This window comes from Pseudonaja textilis, chromosome Z (assembly GCF_049901715.1).
Source record: "Pseudonaja textilis isolate UNSWEBS1 chromosome Z, rPseTex1.2, whole genome shotgun sequence".
NCBI lineage: Eukaryota > Metazoa > Chordata > Lepidosauria > Squamata > Elapidae > Pseudonaja > Pseudonaja textilis.
In genome coordinates this window covers 23652704-23678063 of record NC_142008.1, presented here as the reverse complement: position 1 = coordinate 23678063, position 25360 = coordinate 23652704, and the positions used below count along the sequence as shown (strand labels likewise).

Here is a 25360-nt window from a genome sequence, read left to right as displayed (position 1 = left end):
TTTAAAAGTTCTATAAATGGTGTCTTGTGCTGCACATGAAGTAAATTCAGTGTAAGAGAGAGAGATTTCATGAATTTAATAAGATAAGCACAATTCATTTCTGCCACAAAGTACACTTTTAAAGAAATTCTTTCCCTCTTTCCCCTTTTGTTCCTCTTTTCATTTTATCACAATCACGTGAAAATTGTATTTTAAAAAAGCTATTTTAAAAATTGGGGCAGGATTAATTAGCAGGAATAGAAAGATAACATGCAGGATAGGTTTTCTTCAGTGGTTTTTTTTCCCATTGCTTTCCTTAGGAAACACTGCCATTTAAAACCTAATAGACAGTATGGGAGACAGATTAATTTTCAGTTAGAAATGCAACAGTAGGGGGAAGATACAAAAAATACACTTCAGGATTTTACATGGACCCCTTTGCCATTGATTTTGGGGTGGAAAATGTTAAGTCCATTCATACATTTAACTTGCTGCCAGCTTTTGGGATAAGAGGGGCTCATATTACTTTAGGCATTTAGTTGTTTTTTCTTTTCTTTTTAATACAGTATTTTGAAGTGATGGGATAGCCAAATGGGAAGGCATAGATCAGTGGCGGTGAATATTTTCAAAAATTCAGAAAATCCCTAATTTGACTCTGCTGGTTTGTCAAACTCATACATCCCAAACAAAGAGACACTATTTTCTATCTACCCTCTGCCAGGGGTGGGATTCAAATTTTTTAACAACCGGTTCTGTGAGTGTGGCTTAGTTGGCGGGCATGGCTTGGTGGTCATGTGACTGGCTGGGTGTGACCAACTCAACATCACTCACATTGAGGCACGCATCTCCTCGCCTCTCATGACTGTGGGGATGCTGCAACAGTCATAAGTGTGAAATATGGTCATAAGTCACTTTTTTCAGTGCCATTGTAACTTTGAATGGTCAATCCACACAACCAAAGTAGCAGCAAAGGAGGGGGAAAAAACTCCAGAGAAGTTCCAGAGACAGGAAGCCTAGTCCTGCCAAGAATGTAATAAGGCTTAAAGGAGAGGCTGTTTCTGTAAGCAACACCAGAATGTTTCCTTCCTGCCTTCCTTACAGGATTAGGCCAGTAATTTCTTCTAACAACCGGTTCTCCGAACTGCTTAGAATGTTAACAACTGGTTCTAACGAATAGGTGCGAACCTGTAGAATCCCACCCCTGCCCTTTGCCCATCTAGCCCAGCGGTCTCCAAACTTGGCAACTTTAAGACTTGTGGACTTCAACAGCATAGCTGGCTGGAGAATTCTGGGAGTTGAAGTCCACTGGTCTTAAAGTTGCCAAGTTTGGGGACTCCTGATCTAGACGAGCCTGAACAGTAGACTTAATAGCACCAATGAAGCTGGGCGCAAGCCTCAATTTGATAGAATAACAAGGTTGGAAGGGACCATGGAGGTCTTCTGATCCAATACCCTGCTCAAGCAGGAAACATATATCATTCTTGATAAATGGCTGTCCAATCTCACCTGAAAACCTCCAGTAAAGGAGCACCCATAACTTCTGAAGGCAAGTCAGTTCTCACTGACAGGAAATTTCTCCTTAATTCCAGGTAGCATCTCCCTTTATTGATCTTCCATCCAATACTTCTTGTCCTGCCCTTGGTTCAAATCCCTTTTCTCTGTAAGAGCCCCTCAAATACTGGAAGACAGCTATCATTTTTAACGGTAATCCTTGTTTCCATTAGATTATGCATAACTAGTTTTCTCAATTGTTCATCATGTGGTTTAGCCTCCGGTCCCTAAATTATCTTTGTTGCACTAATATTCAAAGTGTGGCCTCACTAGTGCAGTATAAAGCAATACTTTCATGTCAGGTGATCTTGATACAATCTTCATACTTGATAACTCTTAAATGCCACTGCAGAAAGAATATCTTGTGCCATTCCCTGAGGCCCATGAGCCTTAGAGTAATAGCATGATTGTCCACATAGCTCAGTGCTCCCCAGGATCTGCTTCATGTCACTTATCTTGATGCTATGTTCTCTTTCTGTTGACAGGCTTCTGAGGCCTACCAGAGATTGTTCTGGGTCTTGAAGTGTCTTCTGAGAATATTCTTCCGTGGTTTCTGCAGCCTAAGAAAACCATTTTGCAAATCGTTTCTCTATTTTGGGCAATTTTCAGAGGGTCCAGAGACCATGCAAGAACACCCTCCATATTTGTATAGCTCCATCAGTCTGTGAAAATTGTTGAAGATATGATGTGTTGTTGGTGAATGCTGGTGTGTCATGCAAAACATTGATGCATGTTATCTTTACCACATCTATCATAGGCTTGCCATCCTAATATAGATACTTCTCTGATTAGCTTAATGTTAGATTTGCTGTAATTTGACATACAACTTGATATACATACATACATACAGTACTTTACTTTAAAAGAAGTCAGAGTTTATTGGAGCAAATGTTTCCAGTGTAAATATTGGTTAGGTTTTTTTAAAATAATTTAGTATGCCTTTAGTCCAATCCCTGCGCTCAAGCAGGAAGCCCTACACTATTTCATAAAAATGGTTGCCCAATCTCTTCTTAGAAACCTCCAGTGTTGGAGTGCCCACAACCTTTTCAAATCAGTATGTTGCACATCTTGGCTTACAAAAGCCAAGATGCCACAGGAAGATACTGTCACCTCTGAGTCATCAGCTTCTTGGTCCTTTTATTTGTTTAAATTTCTAAACAATTTTGCATAGATAAGCACACAGCAGTCATACTTAAAATGAATTTTGGAAATCATTAAAAGAGAAACCAATTCTCAAGTTTCATCAGGGGTTTTAGACTCGCATCCCAAACTTTCTTGCCTAGACTCAAGTATTATTTTGCCCTGCAACCTTTTCCAAATCCCATAGTCTTTTGAAGTGAACTAAAGTTCACTGACAGATCCAAATCCCTCTTTATATCTTTCTTATAGTCTTATGTGTCTGTGTCAACTTTTTAAAAATTTGTCTCCTTTGTTGCAACAAATGGCAAGAACTCTTCTTTGTTTAATAGCAGCAAAATCAGATCTTCCTTTCTCCCTGCAGCCAAAAATATCTCTAATCCCACCTTCTGATTTGGCAGATAAATATCAGTAGAGCAAATATTTTCTAACTAATTTTTACAGAGTGTGTATCATTTCCTCTATGAAGGGAAATTTTGTTATGGTGTCATGATATGATTAGGCTACCATCTGGCTTCATTTTCCTGTCTTTCATATCCATTTGTTTCAAAAATAAGAGCTATTCCTGAACTGGACAGGAACTGTTTAAGAGCACCTGCTGAAAACAATAATGGATATGTATTATATATATGAACTATATATGTATGGTATTTACAACTAGCCTTCCACTCAACATGATTCTGCTTGTGAGAATGTAATAATTTATTGTACTCAATATTTTATTTGGGGAGCTTCTGTTGGATTCAGTGTGTTAAATGTGACCACTTTCTGCCTTGGTTTTTGCTGGTATGGTAGGTTTTCTTGGTCTGGCTGGTTTAGCCAGTAGATTTCTAGGTCCCTTCCTTTTCTGTTTCTTTCTGTTCTTTCCAACTCAATGGAATATCTATGGAGATTCTCAGTCATCCAGGTCATGGTTGTCCCCCCCAAAAAAGATGCTCTTGAAAGGTGCTTTTTCAAGAGGCAACTGAGCTTTCTGGTTTTTCTTTGAAGATATTTCAATTCACATCCAAGAAGCTTCTTCAGCTCTGACTGGAGGAGAAGTGAAATGTCTTCAAAGCAAAATCAGAAAAATCCAATTGCCTCTTGAAAAGGCACATTCGGGAAAACTCAGTGGAACGTAAGAAGGAAACTAAGTAAAGCAGTTTAGAACTCTGTCAGCCTGTCAACAGGGATATTTTTCAAAATCTGAATAGAACTAAACCAGACTTGCTGTTGGGGGAAAGCCCACCAAAAATGAGATCAACTTTGGAAATGATCAGGGCATGCAGAGAAAAACATTCCAAAACAACCACAAACCGATGGACTCTACTGGAACATGCAGTTGGGAAATGATTCAGAATGTTGCTGAATTTTCCATTCTAAGGCCACTTCTGTCTTTGCTTCTAATCATGTATCCCAAAATGGAGTGCTTTAAACAGGGTTGAAATGATGTCCAGAAGTCATTGTATGATTTCGTTACCTCATGTGGCTCTTCTACAAACAGATGTTTCTGCCAGTAGATCTTGGAGTTAGCTGTCAGAAAATGGCTTCAGCAGCCAAGGGTGATTTCAATTGTCAGAATGGCTTTTTCTTTTATTCATCCTAATTGCCTCCAGGCAGGAAGAAGGTGGATTTAAATTACTTATTCAGCAATACAGCTATAAATACAACATAATTTCAGACAGATTCTCCTTTTTTTAATCAGTGCACATCAAGTTGATGAAAGCTGATTTGCTTTAAAGATTATTTCAGAAGAAATAAGGATTATAGAGATATCTTCATGAATGTTATGTGGAGGTATTAGAAGATGGCAGAGGATAGAGTCCCTGTCTTTCATTAGATTCAGGATCTTGTCAGGCAGCTTATAAATAACGGTCATTAACGGTCAAACTAAAACTAAAACGGGTCTAGGACAATTGGTGCAGCCACTTCACCCCAGCCTCCCCACCTCAGCCGACCCACTGTGTTTACCCCTCCCTGGCCACAGTTCACGGCTGCTTCATCCCAGCCCCTCTAACTCATTGTGGCCCTTCCTTCCTGGAAGCCCCTTCCACACACCAAGGCATCTTCTCCTGTGCTTTACCCCAAGGGATTCACCATGGTACAAATTGCCCTGCCCTGATTTGCTGTATGGGACAATTAGCCACAAGGGACAGGTCCTGGGATGCAGATGCTGCCACTGCAACACACACGCCTCGCTCTCAGGGGTGGGATTCTACTGGTTCAGACCGGTTCGGGTGAACTGGATTTTAAAGTTACATCTGGTTTGCCAAAACAGTATTTCAACCCACCGGCTAGCCCCTCCCACCCCCTCCTCCCCTCCCAGGAGTCTCCATGCAATGGAGGTAAGTGCAGGGGCCCGGAGAAGGCATCTAGACCCTTAGGAGGGCGAAAAATGGCCGTCCCGGGAAAAAAAGAAGCTGCAAAATGGGCCTGTTTCTGGCTTCCAGTGGGCCTCCAGAGCCTGGGGGAGGCTGTTTTCTCCCTCCAGAGTTCTGGGGGAAACCTCCAGGCCCTTGGGAGAGCGAAAACAGCCTCGCACAGGCTCTGGAGGCCCACCCGAAGTGAAAAACAGGAAATTACAATAGGCCTTGCCGACCATGACCACGCCCACCCAGCAACCGGACAGCAAATCAGTTGTTGGGATTTTTGAATCCCACCCCTGCTTCTGCTCTCACTCCCTCTCCCTCTCGAGGAAAGACTCCAGGCAATCTGGCTGTGCCTCAGGCCCTGAGGATGAAAGGGAGGCCCACCCCCACCAGGAGACTATGACTTTGCAAAAGCAGTTCTCACCTGGCCAGCCTGGCCTTGGCTCCTGGTGCTGAGACCCACATCTGCTTTTGGTGTCACTTCCCACTGAGGCACCAGCTCCCTTGAGAGGAACACTTTTCCCATGTACATGACAGAGATGCAATCATTTTACACAATGGGCTCCTTGCTGCATTGCACATGGTGTTGCCATGGACATATGCCTTCCACAGGACACGTATCACCAAGGATGATACCCTGGGCACATCATTCCAAGCAACAAAAATCTTAAATTTGCAATCCACACAAACAGCCTGGATAAGGGGAGGGAGATAATGCCAGTGACAGGCTAGCGCTGTTTCTCAAGCCACTTTCTCGATTTCTCACTTTTTCTATTTCCCTGAACTGCCCTGAGTTGACCCAGCCAGCTTCTTATGACCACTGCAGTTCCAAAGATGAGTTAGGCTAACGGAGCCTTCCAGGACGCATTGGCCTTTCATTGACCTGGGTTGGGCAGTTGTGCAGCCAATTGTCCCATTCCAAACTCAATAACCGTAGGAGATTCAAAGATAAAAGGTAGATAAAGGTAGATAAGTAATTTTGCTAAAGACACAAACAACTGCAATAAGCTGAAAAGTGGTCTCTTCAAAAGCTAAACATCATTGTATATGTATGCCTCTAGTATTTGAACCCAGAGCAAAAACCATTTATTTGTTGTCTTGCCTATTCCAGCCTTCACAATATTTTAATGGTTTTTCATATGTCAATTAAATATGAAGGAAGGCATCAGGAATAGCAGATCCAAAGTTAAAAAGATCAAAATGGCAATCGTGTGTAATTATACTCTTAAGTGTACACAAAGTGTAAATAAACCCTGTCTCTGACACGTATACAAAGTAGGCAGGGCTTCATGACACTTTCATTACCATGATCTCGACATGGCAATTTTTTTTTTGAGTTTAAAGATTGCAAAGCATGAACTTCCAGAGAAGTTTTAGCTTGATGGGAAATCGTGCAACAGAAAGCATCAAGAGTAGCAGAAATACATGTGCACAATTACACACATTTATTCATTAATCTTCAGAATCATAGCTTGAAGCATTTCGTTTTATCAGTTCATTCCATTAACTTTTATTTTTTTAAAAAAATTAATGATAATCTTTAAAAATATATTTCAATAAAATTGGGATCTTATTTCATCTGAGAAAAAAAACTTCCCTATAATCTGAAGGGTTAGCACACAAGACTTGCCAAACACAATTTGCTGCAATTATATGTCACAATTTTTCCACCCACCTATTTCAAATATCAGTAAACCCCATTTTCTTGCTAAAAGGATGGAGTCAATGGAGGACGTTTGGATAGAAATGCCTATATTTACACTGAAACATTCCCAGTTCTTTCCCAGAAGTGCAGTGCATTGCTGCCAGAATATTCACAGTGGTTTCCTATGGAATTAAGCCACAAAAAAAATGTAGTTTGTTGAGAGATGCTGCATAAGTTCCAAGATCCAAACATTTATGTTTTGCAGTGAATATTCATTTAAATGCTGCTGGGCTTCCATGGTAGATACAGATAAATTTCAGGGGCATCCTTATGCTAGTCTTTGTAATAAACAGGAAATGAATCGAACTCCTGGAGTGAGCAGCGAGTTAGCCCTGCAGTACTGCATTCTAACCACTGCATCATGAAGGTTTATTTGATGCTTTCCAGACAAATTGCAACAGCTGAGCGCTATCACCAAAAGTCTATTTTCATATTCCCATCAACCGAGTTTATTTCTAGTAGGATATATGATAATATGACCAATGAAATAAGTTTAAACTGCATGTAAGTTCATATAGGAGAATAAAGGCCTTTACGTATGTTTACCCCAAGTAGAATTTCATCATGAATTTTATTGATTAGTGACTTGAACAAAGAAACAAATTTACACCTGATAAAAATGGTGTAGGATTGTAGGCAAAATGGTTGGCATGAAGTAAAACAGTGATACATTTTGCAGCAAGCAGTTGTCAAACATTCTGGTCTCAAGACCTTTTTACATACTTAAAAATGACTAAGGATCTCAGAGAATTTTGATTTATGTGGGTTATATCTATCAATATCTACTATACAGTATTAAAAATTAAATATTTTAAAATATTTGACTTCATGAACCACCTGAAATGGTTTTTGACTCCAGGGCTTCCCATACCATACTATGAGAACTGCTGTTCTCAGATAATATGCAATGGAGTATATTTATATCATGTGACTGCGATAATTTTAATTAGCTACCAACAAAAGATGGAGTATACATAATGATATTCTTTCTCAATTCTGCATGAGGAGAAGTTGCTTCATGTAGGTAATGCATAGCACAAGAGACATTATAAGGAGCTACAAATCACCTTTTCAAGATAAGAACCAAGGAAAAATTATGCCCAAATTTAAGATTCTTGATGCAAATGGAATCAGTGATGGAAACATCCATAGATTTTGCAGAGACCGCTATCCTGAATCTTGTTTTAAAAAAAAGAAGCCAAAGCAAAAATGAGAGAATATACTCTTTTGAAAGGGTACATGAGCAGAGTAGTATTTTATCAAACGTATAGTATAAAACTAGCAATTTTTTTAAAAAACTTCAGAACCAGAGGGAACTTTGATTTTACAAAATGAAAAGAATAATAAAAATTTTTAGTTTAGCAACTATTTTAATTAAGAAAGTCAATCCAATCACTTTGCATGTTAAAAAAGAGTTAAGAAGAGTAGTAAATGTTTTTATAGTTTTCCTTAAAGACCTCCAACATATTCAAATATATTATTGTTAACACAAACTATTAAATGAACTATTGCACATCTCTATATCACAACAGTGTTTTTTTCACAATACAAATAAAGTGCTTTAAGTGTTTATGAACAGGGTAAGTTTATAGATAGAATATTGATGCCAGAATGGTTTTTAAAAATCAGTATTATTAAGGCAGAAAGGATATGTGAATTGTTATTGGGTAAGGACATATCTTTGAAGTGAAGTTTTAAACACTTCAAATGCTAACAAAATGTAGTAAATAATTAGAATAATTACAAGGAAATTAGTTTTGCTAGTACAAATAACAGAAACATAAAAGCTCCACATTAAATATAGCTAATGCTATACAAACTGCTGTGATTTAGTTTCAGTAACTTTCTTCTTTTAATAACTCTCAAGTTCTATGAAAAGCAAATTCTTATTTTTACACCCAACATTTGTATTTGATTGTATTCTACTGAAAATTGATCTCCAGATGTCTGCAAGCTTGCTTCCCCTGTGGAGAAGGCATCTGTTTCTCTTCCTCATTCTCCAGATGTACTGGATGCATCTAAAATTTCATTTGCAAGTACTGCATTTTTTAATATAAGCCAATTCATGGAGAGTTGTGGTAGTTTTGAGGAGGAAAAGGGTAGCTATCAACAATTCTCCATTGTTCAGCAGCCTCCCTTAGTCACTAAATTCACATTAATGAGATGTATTGTACTAACTGCTCTTCAGGCAACCCACAGTTCCTGGAACTGGGACCTGTGACTAGATTTAAAAAATAAGGGAAAATATATTCAACCCAACTTTGAAAATCCCTTTCCTAAATCAATTCCAATCTTGGACATGGGGCCAAGAAGGAGGGGTACCTAGGACTGGATAGAAAGTGCTTTGGGAATTTTTTCCTCTGAAGCTCCTGGATGAATCTAGCCCATTTTTGAACTTGAATTGTTTTAGTTGACTTTTCCAAACCCCACAAATTTGGACGTGTATCCACTCTACATTTCAAAGAGGTATCCTGCTGAGAGACACATAAGAATACAGCATAATAGAGTTGGAAGGGACATTAAAAGTCTTTTAGTCCAATCCTCTACTCAAGCAAGATGTCCCATACCTTTTCAGAAATATCTCTTCTTAAAAACCACCAGTAATGCAGCACCCACAATTTCTGAAGGCAAGCCATCCATTGGTTAATTGTTCTGTGGTCTATTTTGATAAATGACTTATTGAAGCCCAGATATACTATGTCCACAGCATTTCCCTGGTCTAAGGGAGTCGCTATAGTCACTTGCCTAAACTGTGAATCCCAACTGTTTCTTCTAGCATTTTTAAAAGTGTCTGGATAAATGGTTGTTCATTCTCTTTTTAAAAAGAATCTGGACAACCATTTGTCTGAAATTATATAGGGTATCCTGTTGGAGCAGGGGGTTGGAAGACATCCAATGTTATTCTTTCATTGGGGGTGAAGAAACAACAACAAAAAAGAAACTTTCAAACTTTTATTTACAATTGTGAAAAAGAAGAAAAAAGAACTCAAAACTTGAATATCATTTATCCTGGAGAAAACTTAGATTTCTTATTATGTGTTATATTTTTTTATTATATGCTAACCTTTGACTTTATATTTGATATATGTTAGCTGCTGAAAAGCAAATCCATTTTAAAAACTTTCTTTTTTGAAATATTAAATGCTGATGTGTTAAACTCTAGGACCAATACAGCATGAAAGTCAAAGAAGATAACAATAAAACACTAGCAGAGCCAATTGAATGTAGAAGTTAAGATTAAGCCTAGAAACAAGGAGACTGAATTCTAGTTCCACTTTAGGCATAAAAGTCAGGTCAGTCTTTCTCAGCCCAAATTGCCTCAAAGGTTTGTTGTTATGGGGAAAATAAAAGGAGAAGGTATTATTATGTGTGTTGCCATAAAACAAATAAAGAGGGTGTAATTGGGAGGAAAACGCTTAAATAAATGTATACATTTTTTGCATAAGCCAGCTGTCCCAAAACTGGTCCCAGTTATGTACTGTTTTATAGTTCCTCATCATCTCCTACTCTGACTGGGGAAGATAGGAATTCTAATTGCACATATCTGAAGAATGTCATGCTGGAAAAGGCAGTGCTAAAACATGGATTGGAGTTTTAGGCATGGATTTGCATAAACCATGCATATTTCTTGAAGAACAGCTGTATATTGTGAAAACGACATAACCTAAGTCATTCGGTCTCATATCATATCTCATTCATTAAAAATTGGGAATAAGTCATGTCCTCCCAGGAACTCTTCTCTATGCTTTTCCAGACTGAGTCAATGATTCATGCCTGCTTAATGAATCAGCTTTGGACATTTGTTAGTAGAGCATGAATCTCAAGCATTTCTTTAAACGTTTGAATTTTAAAAAAAGTTTGTCTCTCAAGAAACCATCTTTGAAATAAATACAGTCAAAATATTTTTCCTTCTTGTGTAAAAAAAAAACAGCAGACGGGCATTAATAATGACTCACTGAAAATATAGTAAAGTAAGGAGATAGGAACCCACAAAATAGGGAATGTTACTGGTATATTTACACAGCATAGCAGCGTTCAATGGACTATTATGGAATTTGGTGTGGAATATAGTTCAAGTTGCAACCATAATGTTCTGGAAGTAAGTGCTTTTCTTTCAATATGATAATCAACAAGAACTGTAGGTCTTGAATGGCCATGGTATTAAAAAAAATGCTTTGTTTGTATTGTTTTAGTTCAGTATTAGTTTTATATTCTGTATACATTTTTGTTTTAAAAAGTTGCCCATGGGTTCAGATATATGATTAATGTTATAACTATTTAATGGTTTTAATTTTGGGGCCACGACCTGGCTCACTCAACAGAATTTATAGAGAAAGTAAAAAAAAGTTGGTACAATCAGCATCAGAGAGTTCTCGATAGCTACTATCTTGACATTTTTCTACACTTCCCCTGCTGAACTCACACTTCACTTTTGATTCCCACCATAAATGTATTTCTTGTTGTAATGTCATTTCAGGACTCCAGAGTTTATAGATCGTGAGATTTTTCCAAATAATAATACCTATCGTTCTTTTCCATTGTGCAATGCTTGGTTGTGGCATTCTGCCACTTTTTCATTCTTGTCCAAGACCAAGCAAAAGATTTTAGAGAGCTCTATATTGACACATAAGGTTAAATATCAAATGCAATAACATTTCTGGGATTATTTTCCTTGATTTGACATGACTTATGTATAGATATGTGTAATGGTCATAACAGCTAATACCTGTACATTGTAGTTCATCTTATATTGTTCATGTTTTCCTGCACCAAAGTTACATGATTTCATAATAATATTTTGCAACCTTAAATTGAACTAAATTATGTTAATGCAAGTATTAACATTAATTCCTACTTTTGTACCTAATTTTTTTAAAATTCATTTACATCAATCACCTGCTCCCAAGATCCAGACATTTTCATTTTAATGGGGTTTCCTTGTTTAGAATAGAATTCTTTATTGGCCAAGTGTAATTGGACACACAAGGAATTTGTCTTGATGCAAATGCTCCCAGTGTACATAAATGAAAAGATTCATTCGTCAAGAGTCAAGAATCATAAGGTGCAACACTTAATGATAGTCATAGGGTACAATAAGCAATCAAATCATACTAGGAACAGTCAATATAAATCGTAAGGATACAAGTGACAAAGTTACAGTCATACAGTCACAAGTGGGAGGGGATGAGTGATAAGGAGTGATGAGAAGATTAATAGTAATAGTAGTGCAGACTTTGTAAATAGTTGGACAGTGTTGAGGAAATTATTTGTTTAGCAGAGTGATGGCATTTGGGAAAAAACTGTCCTTGTGTCTAGTTGTTCTGGTGTGCAGTGCTCTTTTACTGAGCAAACCTCAATACTATGTTGGGTTTTTCAGCAAACCATCATCAAAAATACAACGGCTTATTTGTAATCACGATGTACAAAACCAGCCACTTTGAATCCAAGGTTCTTAGTCTCATATCTCAAAATATATTTGCTTATCTATCTACTCAATATTTGGAGAAATGATGATCAGGATATCTTGAATCAGAAAAAGGAAGCAGGCTTGCTATGAGGCCTGCTACAGGCCTCAATAATACTACAATAGACTACAATAATCCTCGACTTATGAAGACAATTGAGCCCAAAATTTCTGTTGCTAAGCAAGACAGTTGTTAAATATCCCATTTTGTGGCCTTTCTTGCCATGGTTGTTAAGTGAATCACTACAGTTGTTAAATTAGTAACATGGTTGTTAAGTAAATCTGTTTTTCCCAGTGGTGGTATTCAGCTGGTTCGCACCGGATCAGGCAAGCCGGTAGCAAGAATTTGGTGTGGGTCGCCGAACTGGTAGTAAATTCTGGCTAGCCACACACCCCACAGGTCGCCCTCCTTCCTGATGCTCGCTCACCCCACCCACTTGCCTGACATTCACCTAAGGTATTTCTTTCTCTTTTTTTCCCTCCCGACAATCAGCTGTAGATACCATCAGCTGTGCCGGGATTCCCCTTGCTGACACCCAGGAAGGCAAAAAAATGGAGGGAGGAGCTCAGCCCCTCCTCCTTTTTTGGCTTCCAGAGCCCTAGAGGAGCTTTAGGGGAGTAAAAATCCCCCCCTCCAAGTCTCTTCTGAGGCTAGGAAGCTCCCAAAATGGAGCTTGGAGGGGTGCTGCATGTCCCTCCCATGCTCTGTTCCTTTTCTTCCTGAGCCTTAGAGGAGCTTTAGGGGAGCAAAAACGTCCCCCCCCCCCAGAGGCTCCTCTGAAGCTAGGAAGCTCCCAAAAATGGTTGGGGGCTGCAAAAAAAGCCATGCCCACCCAGTCACATGGCCACGCCCACCAAGCCTCACCCACAGAACCGGTAGTAAAAGATTTTGAATCCCACCACTGGTTTTTCCCATTGACTTTGTCAAAAGAATAGAATAAAGCAGAGAAGAGCAGAACATTCTTTATTTTCCAAGTTCCATTGGGCACATAATAAAGTTTCCTCTGGTATATAAGTTCTCAGTATACATAAGTAAGCAAAATAGTGATAAATCATAAATCATAAGATGCAATCATGTAATAAGATACAACCAACAAGTGATAGTCATAAGATACCAATAAGAGTAGGTAATATGAAATGTGAGAAGGATATGAGTCAGTTGCCAAGCGTCTGAATTTTGACTATGGGGATACTGCAATAGTTGTAAGTGTGAAAAGTCACATTTTCAGTACTATTGTAACTTTGAACCATCACTAAATGAACTGTTGTAAGTCGAAAACTGACTGTATTGATTCATATAGATTGGTATTATTAAGAGAGATAATTCCTATCATGTGCTATATGATCACAACATGTATAAAACATACAGCCTATTAACTAGCATAGGGTCCATTAATATGGACCCAAAATGATTGAGAACAAAAACCTAAGAAGTGAAATGAAAAATCCTATAGCAAGTTGAAAATAGGTGCAGAAAATCCTGATACATTAGAAGCACCATAAATTTGGGCAGTACAAAAACTTACAGTGCTTTTGTAAGATTTTTAAAAATCTAGAACGAAAGATCTGTTTCAATTGCTTAGTGTTGTGGGGTTCATGAATCTATGGTTAAGATTTCCAAATAATTTCCCCAACCAGCAGTTGTGTCATTTGTGGGCTTCTTGCTGAATTGGGCAGTTATGAACAGCACATTTCACAGTAAGAGGCTTTCAAGATAACAGCATCTAGGAGTTTAGTCCAGAAAAAATTCCCACAAACACAATACTCCTGCAAGTGCAAATCCACCAAGGTGCCCTTGCACACCAATTTTACTGACAGTGTGAAATCTGTGATATCTGTCACAATTGCTTTTATGTGATTGCTTGACGACAGTTTCAACCCTCTGCTATTTCACAATGTTCATTGCTGCAATATCAAGATGACAATGCCATTTAGAAATTAGAGGCATCTTTTTGCAACACACCCTGTTAAATGCATTCATTTATTTTATGTCTTCAAAGCAGATCTGATGAGACTGCAATGCTGGAAAACAATGAAACCTTGTATTTGCTTCTCCTAAACCCTCTTATTTTCTCTGAGGAAGGAAAGAGAGCCTTCTCATCTCAGAAGGGCTCCATCCTCTTTGCTAAAACATGTGTTGTGAGGATGGCCAGCCACATAATGCAGCCTTTTTAGTTGATCATAACACTGAATTGTTGGCTCAGCTGCTGCAAAAGGGATGCTAACAAACCAGAAGCAAATGGCAAAAACAGATAAAACCCTCAGGCTTTATGGGTCTCCTCTGGATCCTTTGCAACCAGCTGAACACTTTTTCATTTGATTTGGGCATATGACGCTTATGCATGGACCACACCCTGAAAGATATTCCAGCTTCCTTTTTATACTGTGGAGCTTTTTTTAAAAAAAATAGATTCATGTGGTAACAATTGGCTTTTCCACTTACAGCCAAAATTCACTTCAAAAAAAAAAAAGTTACAGAAACATTTTGGCCTTGTTTCTGTTCCTGTCTTTATGAAAGGAACTGATTAGCTGAACTGGCATGCAGAGAACAGAGAGGACTTCCAAACCACTCTTGAGATGCTTGTCTTTTGAAATAACTGCCCAAATTTGAATCATACAAAGGACAGTTGTGAAACTGGCTGGAGCACTAAACAAATGAAAAGCAAGCTGGAAAATGGGCATGGACCAGTGGTGGGATTCAAAAAATTTTACTACCAGTTCTGTGGTGTGGTTTGGCTTGGTGGGTGTGGCTTGTGGGCATGGCAGGGGAAGGATACTGTAAAATCTCCATTCCCATCCCACTCTAGGGGAAGGATACTATAAAATCCCATTCCCTCCCCACCCCAGTAACCTGCTTTCCAGCTCCGTTCTCCTGTGCAGGGCAACAAAAGAAGACCCAGCTGATCAACTGGGACTTGGAAGGCAGAGACTAGATGGTGGCAGGGCCAAACAGAGGTGGTATTCCGAACTACTCAAAATTTCTGCTACCGGTTCTCCGAACTACTCAAAGTTTCAGCTACTGGTTCTCAGCACTACTTAAGGTTCTCCAGAACTGGTGAGAACCTGCTGAATACCACCTCTGCCATGGACATGATCAATATATTCACCAGTTCTCCAAACCACTCAAAATTTCTGCTACTGCTTCTCCAGAACTGGTGAGAACCTGCTGAATACCACCTCTACCATGGACATGACCAATATTTTCAATGGCTGAGATACTGCATATGTAAATATTCTTGTGATATGGCAAATGGAGGAAGCATTCATATTTGGCCATGAAATCAAGCAAAACAAATCCTGCTATAGAGCAGGCCTTTCTTAAAAATTATAATAAACTCTTTGCGAGGTATTTTTCAGATTGGAAAATAGTTTTGTTCTTATTCCTTTTTTAAAAAAAACTTTATTGATTAAACAACTAAAATGTCAAACAAACACATACACAACACAGGAAAAAAAAAAGGAAAAAGGAAAAAATGATTAAAAACTAGCAATTCTATTATCGACAGTCTATGGTTCCTTGTTTGTTATCAGTATTGGTGATATATTTACAAATACATCTTATTGCGAATATATAATTACCACCTCTTTTACATTTTACATTGTTACCTAATATATTTTCTATTTTTGTTCTATCCAGTCATACCAGCATTCCCAGCTTCTATAATATTCTGATGTTTCTTTTTCCTTAAGTGTTAAGGTTAACTTATCCATCTCTGCACAGGCTGTTATCTTCTGAATGACCTATTCCTCTGCTTGTTTCCAACACTGTGCAAAGGTTATTCTGGCTGCAGTAAGAATGTGCAGTATTATATATTTGACTTTTTTAGAAATTTGTCTATTAAATATCCCAATAAGAAGAATTCTGGTTTTAATTCAATTTGCTCCATCATTATTTCCTCTAACCATTTTTTTTATTCTATGCCAGGGCTTCAGTGCGGGACCACCACATGTGAAAGAATGTTCCGTGTTTCTTTTTACATTTCCAGCAATTTGGATTCATGTTAGGAGACATTTTCGCTATTCTCAAGGGTGAGAGATGCCATCTATAAAACATTTTATAGGCATTTTCTTTATATGTTGCTGATTTTGTAATTTTATTATTCCTTGTCCAGACCTTTTCCTATTCTAATAATGTAATGCTACATCCTATGTTTCTACTCCAAGCTATCATGTTGCCTTTGACTACTTCCTCTTCTAATTCCATCTCTAATAAATAATTATAAAATTTAGTTATTTTTTTTTATCTGGACCTAATAGGATTTTATCTAATTGTTGCGCCTTAGCATAAATTCCAAATTTTTTCTTGTTTTGTTCTTATTTCTAACCAACTTTAAGGTTTATTTTTGCTAATAACTCCAAGTCAGTTTGAGCATGATGTCTAGAACTCTTTTTAAAAAATGTTCTTGCCTGAGAGGAGTTGAGAATAAATACAGTGTAGAAAAACCCATGTTGGGAAATAATTTTGGTAAGTTGGCTTCTCCAGGACTGAGCCACATATATCTGTTCTGCTAAGCATCTTTTGGGAAGTCTTGCAGTCTGCTAGCATGTGAAAACTTTATGTATTAAATGACTTTGCTAGGAATGGTTCCCTGTTTCTGCTAAAATTGCAGATGTGAGGCAGATGTGTTCTAATCAACTCCCATTATGAATCTTAAAGAGCAGGTCTGAACTTGTTCAAGTAGGATAGCTTTGTTAAGGCCAGGAGTGGGATTCTACCAGTTTGCACCGATTCTCTAGAACCGGTTGTTAACATTCTAAGCAGTTCAGAGAACCGGGTGTTAGAAGAAATTACTGGCCTAATCCTGTAAGGAAAGCAGGAAGGAAACGTTCTGGTGTTGCTTACAGAAACTGCCTCTCCTTTAAGCCTTATTACATTCTTGGCAGGACTAGACTTCCTGTCTCAGGAATGTCTCTGGAGTTTTTTTCCCCTCCTTTGTTGTTACTTTGCTTGTGTGGAGTGAGCATTCAAAGTTACAATGGCACTGAAATAAGTGACTTATGACAGTTTTTCACACTGTTGCAGTATCCCCACAGTCATGAGTGACCAGGCAACAAGATGCATGCCTCAATGTGAGTGATATTGAGTTGGCCATGCCCAGCCAATCACATGACCATCAAGCCACACCCACCAACTAAGCCACACCCACAGAACCGGTTGTTAAAAAATTTGAATCCCACCCCAGTTAAGGCCCCACTGTTCTGCACTATAGGTCAACATTGGCACTATTTTTGGCCTGAATATTTTCAGTATAAGTTAAAATTGGTTTGACTCTGACTGTTTATACAGAAGAAAATTATTGAGGGTCTAGTAGTTAAGGCAACAGGGTAAAAATCAGGTGATTGTGAGTTCTAGTCCCAATTCATTATTGACTCTTGATGAATGTATCTTTTCTTTTATGTACACTGAGAGCATTTGCACCAAGACAAATTCTTTGTGTGTCCAATCACACTTGGCCAATAAAGAATTCCATTCTATCTATAAATAATTCTATTTTAGCCATGAAAGTCAACTGGCTGACCTTGGGTATCCATGGCTATCAGGACTGTTCATCCATATAAACAATACAGGTTAAATTTTAGGTGGATTGGAAGTTACTATTACATTTCCCCTGCATAAAAAGGGTGATGAATGTTACATCCAAAAGTATAGGTTGATAAACTTTATTGGAATTTTGGCTAAAATGCACACAAAACATCTTTTAAGCAAAATAGAAAACTGGTTAAATGGAGAAAAAATCTTACTGAAGGAACAAACTGGATTCAGATTACAGAATTCTATAATAGACAATCATTTTACACACAAATGAAGACAAATATATGTGTCGCAGAATAATGTTACAAATTCTAATCTGGGTCAGTCATCAGGACCAGAGGTTTACTCTTTCTTGGAAGAGTAAACTCCTGCCTTGCCACCCAGATATCTATGCGTAAGTATCTAACTGGAACTACTGGGGTGCCCACTTAATTACTCTACAAATAGCTGTCCTTGCTTTGTGCTATTTAGCAGAGAGTATGCCTGCCCCATTATGCGCAAATGCAGACACGCTACACAGGTGGATAGGACGCTTGGTGATATGTGCTGCATCATTACTGAATATCTGCACAAGGCATTCATTATGGATGTGGTACTGTAAAAGATGGATAGTTTGATGGATATTCAAACTATCCATCTTATACAGTGGACCTTGGTAATGATATGCACACAGAATGACTTTATGATCAGGCATATCCTTGCCACCAGTGTTCCATTGGACTAGTTTTTAGGTTTTATTACATATTTTTTAAAAGTTTTATAGTCTTTTCAATTTAAATTAATAATTTCCCCCTTTCTAGTTCCTGCTTGTCTGATACAAAACAAGATGAGACCCAGCTCTGCCTGGGAAGTGCTGTCAATCCACCTTTTAGTATTATATTTTCTTGCAGAATAGTCCAGGATCTAAATGAATCTTTTCCTCATCTTAGTCAACCAGGTCTATTGGAGTACTATGAATTCAAAATTAGAGAGCACCTCCACCAAGGCACTTTGTTGTTCTCTCTCAGGTCCAAATTCCATATTGTCTAGGGGATGAACCAGGAGATTGTTTCTCAAATAAGCATTGTTTTCTTGGCCACTGGGGTGAGCAGCTCTATATGTTGTTGCTCTCCCAGATTATCAAACATTCTGCAATGTTCAATATCTGACAAGGTGCTGAATGAATTAATCATGTCTATCTCAAAGAGTTCTTCAGCAAACTGACTTGCTGTGGGAGGTCCAGGTAGTTTATTCAGGCAATTTCTGCTCAAGGACTGTGGTGATAGAACATCCTTAGACTTACCAACTTTTATGTTCCTACAATTAAACTTTAAAGTAAAAGCACTCTTATTTTCAAGATGAGTTATTAATAGGTTTCTGTTATAATAGCTTTATTTTGAATTTATCTTTAACACTATGTTTTCTAGATTCATTAATATTAGGGGAAAATGTGGAGATGTGTGTGGTATATTTTATCAGTTCAGTAAAACTGTTTCAGAGAATTTGCAAAATGGAGACCTAAATAATGGGGAGATCATCTCCAAGGACTAATTGCTGTGCTTGCCATTCTTGGCAAGTGTAGGCAGATCTCCTGAAGCCCACCTTTTATTAGTCTTCTATTTTCTTGCAGGAATCGTCCAGGATCTAAAGCCTGGTAAATAAATATTTTCCTCTGTCTGTTATCAATCAGGCTTCTTGAAATGCTATGAAATCAACATTAGAGAGGAATTCCACCAGGTTTTCATCTGTGACTATTCTTCCAGAAAGCAAAATTCTAAGAAAATAACTGGACAGGCTTCTTGTGCTTAATATTACTGGGGATAACAGGAAGGATGTTGTGTTTAGGTTGAAACACATGAATTTTTCAGTCATTCAGTGATCCAAATCCTTCAGTGTCAAAACAATAACAACGCCATACTTGTTTGAAATTTGTTTATCTTCACCACTGCCTTGATGTTGTCTTTTGTTATGTCTTTTGTTATGAGCAGCAATTTGGGTGCGGTACTTTTGCAGGTTGGCAATCCAGAATAGTGTCAATGTCTAGGAGGGATAGCTTACTGCTATATAATGATGAATGTTATGCCTCAGATTCTCTCCTTAGACCATTTTGAAATGCTATGATCAGCTGTGGCCTAGTTGTTGATTTAGAGCTTGTATCTATTTTTAAATTGAACTTAGTAAGAAGGCTTCCTTATAACTCAGTTCTATTTCAAGACAATCATCAGTTAGTAGCTCAACATGATCTGCAGCAACATCTTGCTTTTTTTATTTATTCAGATTAACAGAGTTGTAAGGGACCTTGTAGGCCATCTAGTCCAACCCCCCACCCGAGCAGGAGACCCTACCCCATTTCTGATGAATGGCAGTCCAATCTGTTCTTGAAATCCTCCAGTGATGGCGCTCCCACAACTTCCGAGGGCAAGCTGTTCCATTGGTTGATTGTTCTCACTGTCAGAAAGTTTCTCCTTATTTCCAGGTTAAATCTCTCCTTGTTCAGTTTCCATCCCTTATTCCTTGTCTGGCCTTCAGGTGCTTTGAGAAAACAGGTTGACCGCTTCCTCTCTGTGGCAGCCCCTAAAATACTGGACGACTGTATCATGTCTCTCTGGTCCTTCTCTTCACTAGACTAGCCATGCCCAGTTCCTGTAACTGTTCTTCATATGTTTTAGTCTCCAGTCCCCTAATCATCCTGGTTTTATTTATTTTATTTATTTATTTTTATTTATCAACCTCTATTTTATTTCTTTTACTTACATTTTCTATATGGTGTGTTATTTTATCAGGGAGCAGAGGAGGTAAGATGGAAACTATTCCAAAGGCTCCTTTGTTTTTATATTCCATCACTGTATTCCATTTTGAATTAGGGGGATGGTATCTCAAAGCAGGCATCATTTTCTTGGACAGTGGAGATGACCAACTTTATTAGAGGTGGTTTCTAATAGTTCCCTCAGGTTAACTAATATTTTTGTAATACCAAATTTTGTAAGACTCACCTGTTCACTATCTGATAGAATACTGAATAAGTTAGTCAAGTTGGTCCTTGAAGGATTATCAAAAAACTTCATCACTGGAATTTTCAAGAAGAGATTGGACAATCCTTTGTCCAGAATGGAATAGTCTCTTCTGCCTAAACAGGGGTTGGACTAGAAGACCTCCAAAGACTCTTCCAACTCTGTTATTCTATTAAAACTGACTTGCCATGGGAGATCCAGGTGGCTTATTCAGGCTATCTCTGCTCAAGGATGGTGGTGATAGAACAACCTTGCAGTTATTAACTTTTATGTTACCTCAATTAAATTTTAAAATAGAAGAACTCCTATTTCCAAGATGAATTATTAAGGGACTGACTCCCCCTGTGGGAAAAGCCTATAATGGGAAGAATTCAAACTTGTGTTAAAATAAAAAGCTTGCTGGCAATCGTAAGATGTTTGATAAAAAGAAGTCTGTCCTGGATGGGAGTATTCAGTCTTTTCCAAAACAACCAATTGCCTTTCGCAGTGGAGAACCTGGCTGAGGGAAAGAATTGCTGCATTTTGGATCCTCATTTTGCTCTATTTACTCATGTGACTTTCAACAAAATCAGATCAGTCGACAAATCAAAATAATAATTATTTTGGATTTGCATGCTTTCATATAGTACTTCCTGGGAAGAGTGTGAACTTGCTTTGCGTGCTTCTCTGGATGCAGTCTTTGACCTCTTAGCATATTCCTCACTCTCTTTTTAGATTCAAAATTAGAAGTCACCCTTTCACCATCATTATTTACACTTGAATCACGGTTGCCTTTGCATGATTTTATTTTAGTTGATTTACTAGTATTTGGATGAGTATCTTAATCTAAATAAAAGGCTTTTGTGCCCATGTTGTTAACAGTAATCAGGAGTTCAAAAATTAGCCATGCCACCACCTGGCATTGTTTGTTTATGAAATCAGTGACATTTGTTTTTTAAGTCTCATTCCTTTGTTGCGTAAGCCTGCAGAAGTTGGACAAATGACTGCATGTGAACCAAAAAGGGAAAGCTACTTTCAGGGTTAGAGGTAGAAAAATCTAAAACCTGGGAGCTCTCTAGTTGTGAATTCCATTTGCAGGGAATCATATCTATTTAAGAAGTTTTCATGAAATGTTGGAGAAAGATGGTTACTTTGGCAAGTAGCTATTTGTCTTTTAGGAATCTGTCAACTGAGCTTTTCATCAGTAGCAATGTCTGAGATTCAGAATATGCACGCTGCCTCTTTGTCTTTTTCTTCATGGAAGAGATGATGAAAATACCAGTCTGCAGTAAAAATGATCGAAATATAGGTTTCCAACAGGAGAGTAAAAGAAAAGAAAGTAAAATGGAATAAAATAGGAATAAACAGAAATTAAAAAACTAGTTAAAGATTTAAGAGTAGTTTTAGAGGGAGCTCTTATCAAGAGATGTTACTTCTTATGCCATCTCTAGTCCCTTGTGCAATTTTCTAGATAATAAGATTATTTATCTGGGTAATGATCCTGGTAAGAAAAGTTAGTTTTTCTCAAACTTAGCAACTTTAACATATGTGGACTTCTATTCCCAGCATGCTGGCTGGGGAATTTGGGGAGTTGAAATTCATATATCTTAATGTTGCCAGTTGAGAAACACTGGTCTACATAGATGCACTGTTATCTTTTGTTCCTGCTTTTGATTCAAATAAGTAACTTTTTACCAAGGTTTTTAACATAGGTTTGTAGCCGTTTGGCTATTTTTTTAATGAGTTCCATGGCATACAGAGAAAAGCTTACTTTTTAAATCAATCAGTCATAAAAGATAGAGATTTATAGAAAAACTTAAAGGAGGCGTTTTCCAGTTCACACAGAGATAAAAAGGATTTCTGATTTCTGTTACTATAGCTATTATAATAAAAATAGTTCTAAGCTTGCCCAGCCTGTTTCTTGATCTAATCTCTTTTCTAGGGCTGACTTTGTGTAGCAAGAAAGAAGTCTAAAAATATAGAATTGCATACTTCCCCTCCTGAGCAGAAGAAGGAATACTGGGTTTCATTTGATTTGATTCTTGGATTATGTTATGTGTAAAAGAATTGTGTTTTTAAAAATAATTTGTAGTTTCTTCGTTAAGTAAGTCAGCCACAGATTCTGGCTTGTTTAAAAAAACTAAAATGTCTTTGAAACAACAAATTCTGATTTTCAGCAGTTAGGCACAGTGAAATATAATCTTGACATTTCTCCTTCTAGAGAAGTTCTAGAATTTTGCACAAGTTTATTTCCAAAGAATGGAAAGGATGGAAAAGAAAAAGACCTACCTGATCTGGCCTACCAAAAACTGGACAACCACTAGAGGGCAGCAGAAAAATGTCCTAAACCAGCTTTGCTGGCTAAGGAATTCTGGGAGTTGAAGTCCACAAGTCTTAAAGTTGCCAAGGTTGGACACCCCTGTCCTAAATTCTATTTTTTTCTAACATTTGGTCCTCATACCAGTTTTTACAGATGAGATTTTGAAATCTTGAAGAAAGACTTGTATGAAATTAGTCTGAAAAATACACATTAAAACAAGCTGGGTATTAATCTCTTGTATGCAGCCAACATTTTTATTTTGTTAAGTAACTCTTGCCTTCCATGGATTCTCTTCAAAGAACAGAAACACTGATTCCATTTCTTTAAAGGAGATATAATGTTAGCAGCAATAAAATTAATATTCATAACTATATTCATAACATGTTTCAAACCTGACAGAGCAGCAAATCTATTAAGTCTAAAGGGTATTTCTTTTTTCCAAAAATCAAAATGTTCTTAGTTTCTCAGATTTCTAAATGAGTTTAATAAGCAGTTAACTAAACTGAAGTAAAATCCCATAATTTCTGTTAGGAATAACAAGGCATGCACTTTGGGGGGAAAAGGGTGATTGAATGTCTAGGGTTGTTGTTTTTTTTACATCCTGCATGAATCAAAGAAATGGAATTAAAGGGGCTGTGCTGTTCTTTCCACTGAGAATTTTCCTTGGGAAAATATGGGGATTCTGTTTTGTTTAATTTGAAAAGGAAGGGCATGGCAGGGCGTACCATTTCAGATGTGATAACTACATTCACACAGAATGAATTGAAATAAATACAGCCGATAATTTCGTTATCTAGGATTAAGGAGACATGTTCTGAAAATCAGACATATTTAGCTACACTATAAAGTTTGTAAACTGTGAACGGTAAATGTTTAGAAGGAAGACCCAGGAGTTTAAAGTTATATGGTGAAAATAATATATATTTAGGCACATATGTAGCTTTTATCATGGATATCATTTTGGCAAATTATGAAAAATTTATTGAATGATAAAAGTAGCATGAAAATAAATTATAAATACAAGTAGTCCTCAACTAGCAACCACAATTGAGCCTAAAATTTATGTTGTAAAGTGAAAAAATTGTTAAGTGAATTTGTCCCATTTTACTTTTCTTGCCACTTCGTTAAGTGAATCACTGCAGTTGTTAAATTAGTAACATGGTTGTTAAGTGGCTCTGGGTTATCCATTCACTTGTCAGAAGGTCACAAAATAACTCCTGATCACTGCAACCATCATAAATATGAATCAGTTGTCAAGCATCTGAATGTAAATCACGTTACCATTGGGATGCTGTAGTGGTCATAAGTGTTTAAAATGGTCATAAGTCACTATTTTCTTTGCTGTTGTAACTTCAAATGGTCACTAAATGAACTGCTATATGTCGAGAACTACCTGCATTTTCAGTTGTCATGTGCATGGTGTGCATTTGAGCAAAATATTATCAAAGAGACTTTACTTCACAAAAATTCGGGATGTGTAGGCACATGGTTGCAACTTTCCAGTGTTGTCTCATTGTAATAGCACAGCCCCCACCACCACATCACTCACATCTGCCTGTATGGTAAATGGGTTGTTGGGATCTGGATGCTTCAATGCAGGTTCATTGGCAAATAACCATTTTAGTTCATCAAAAGCCTTTTTACAACTATGAGACCAGGGTAACTATTGACCTGGTTTTGATTTTCCTAAGCAAGTTGATTAATGGCAATGCAATAGTTGCAAATTGGGGTATGAACTAGTGATAAAAGTTAGCAAACCCCATAAAGCTCTGTAATTGTTTTCTGGTAGTAGGGGTCTGCCATTCCAATAAAATTATTCAAACAGAACAAAACTGGGCTATTTGGGAGAAAGAGACATTTGCAGTTCGATGGGCATTGCTGACATGGGGGCATCTGTTGGAGGGAGGTCCACATCCATTTGAGGTGTGGACAGATCATAAAAATCTGGAGGTTCTCCAATCTCCACGACGTTTATCCCCAAAGCAAGTCCGATGGTCAACGTATTTTAGATGTTTCAACTTTGTATTAAAATATGTGCCCGCAGGGAGGAATTTTATGGCTGATGCATTATCAAGATTACCACAGTTTAACAGCCATCGAGAAGATATTGTGCAACCAATAATGCCCCAGGATGATACTATTAATTCATTGAGAACAAAAATTTTCCAGCTATACTAGCAGAAGACCAATGGTTAGTGAAAAGTAATATGCAAATTGAATATGCAAGACAGAGTAGCATGGTGGGGAGAAAAATTATACGCACCTGAAAAAACTGAGAACATTAGTATTAAAAAGTGCCATGATGTAATGCCAGCTAGACATTATGGGTTTCTAAAAACTCTCATCTCGTGAAG

General features: G+C 37.6%; 1 protein-coding gene across 1 annotated transcript in view; it reads left to right on the top strand.

The window, feature by feature from the left end:
* Positions 1-25360, top strand: part of CUBN (cubilin) — a 153060-nt gene that overhangs the window by 64238 nt on the left and 63462 nt on the right. The window contains 3 exon segments of the mRNA XM_087917141.1: positions 9884-9950; positions 10697-10745; positions 10747-10819. Coding sequence (XP_087773267.1) covers positions 9884-9950; positions 10697-10745; positions 10747-10819 — 189 coding nt within the window.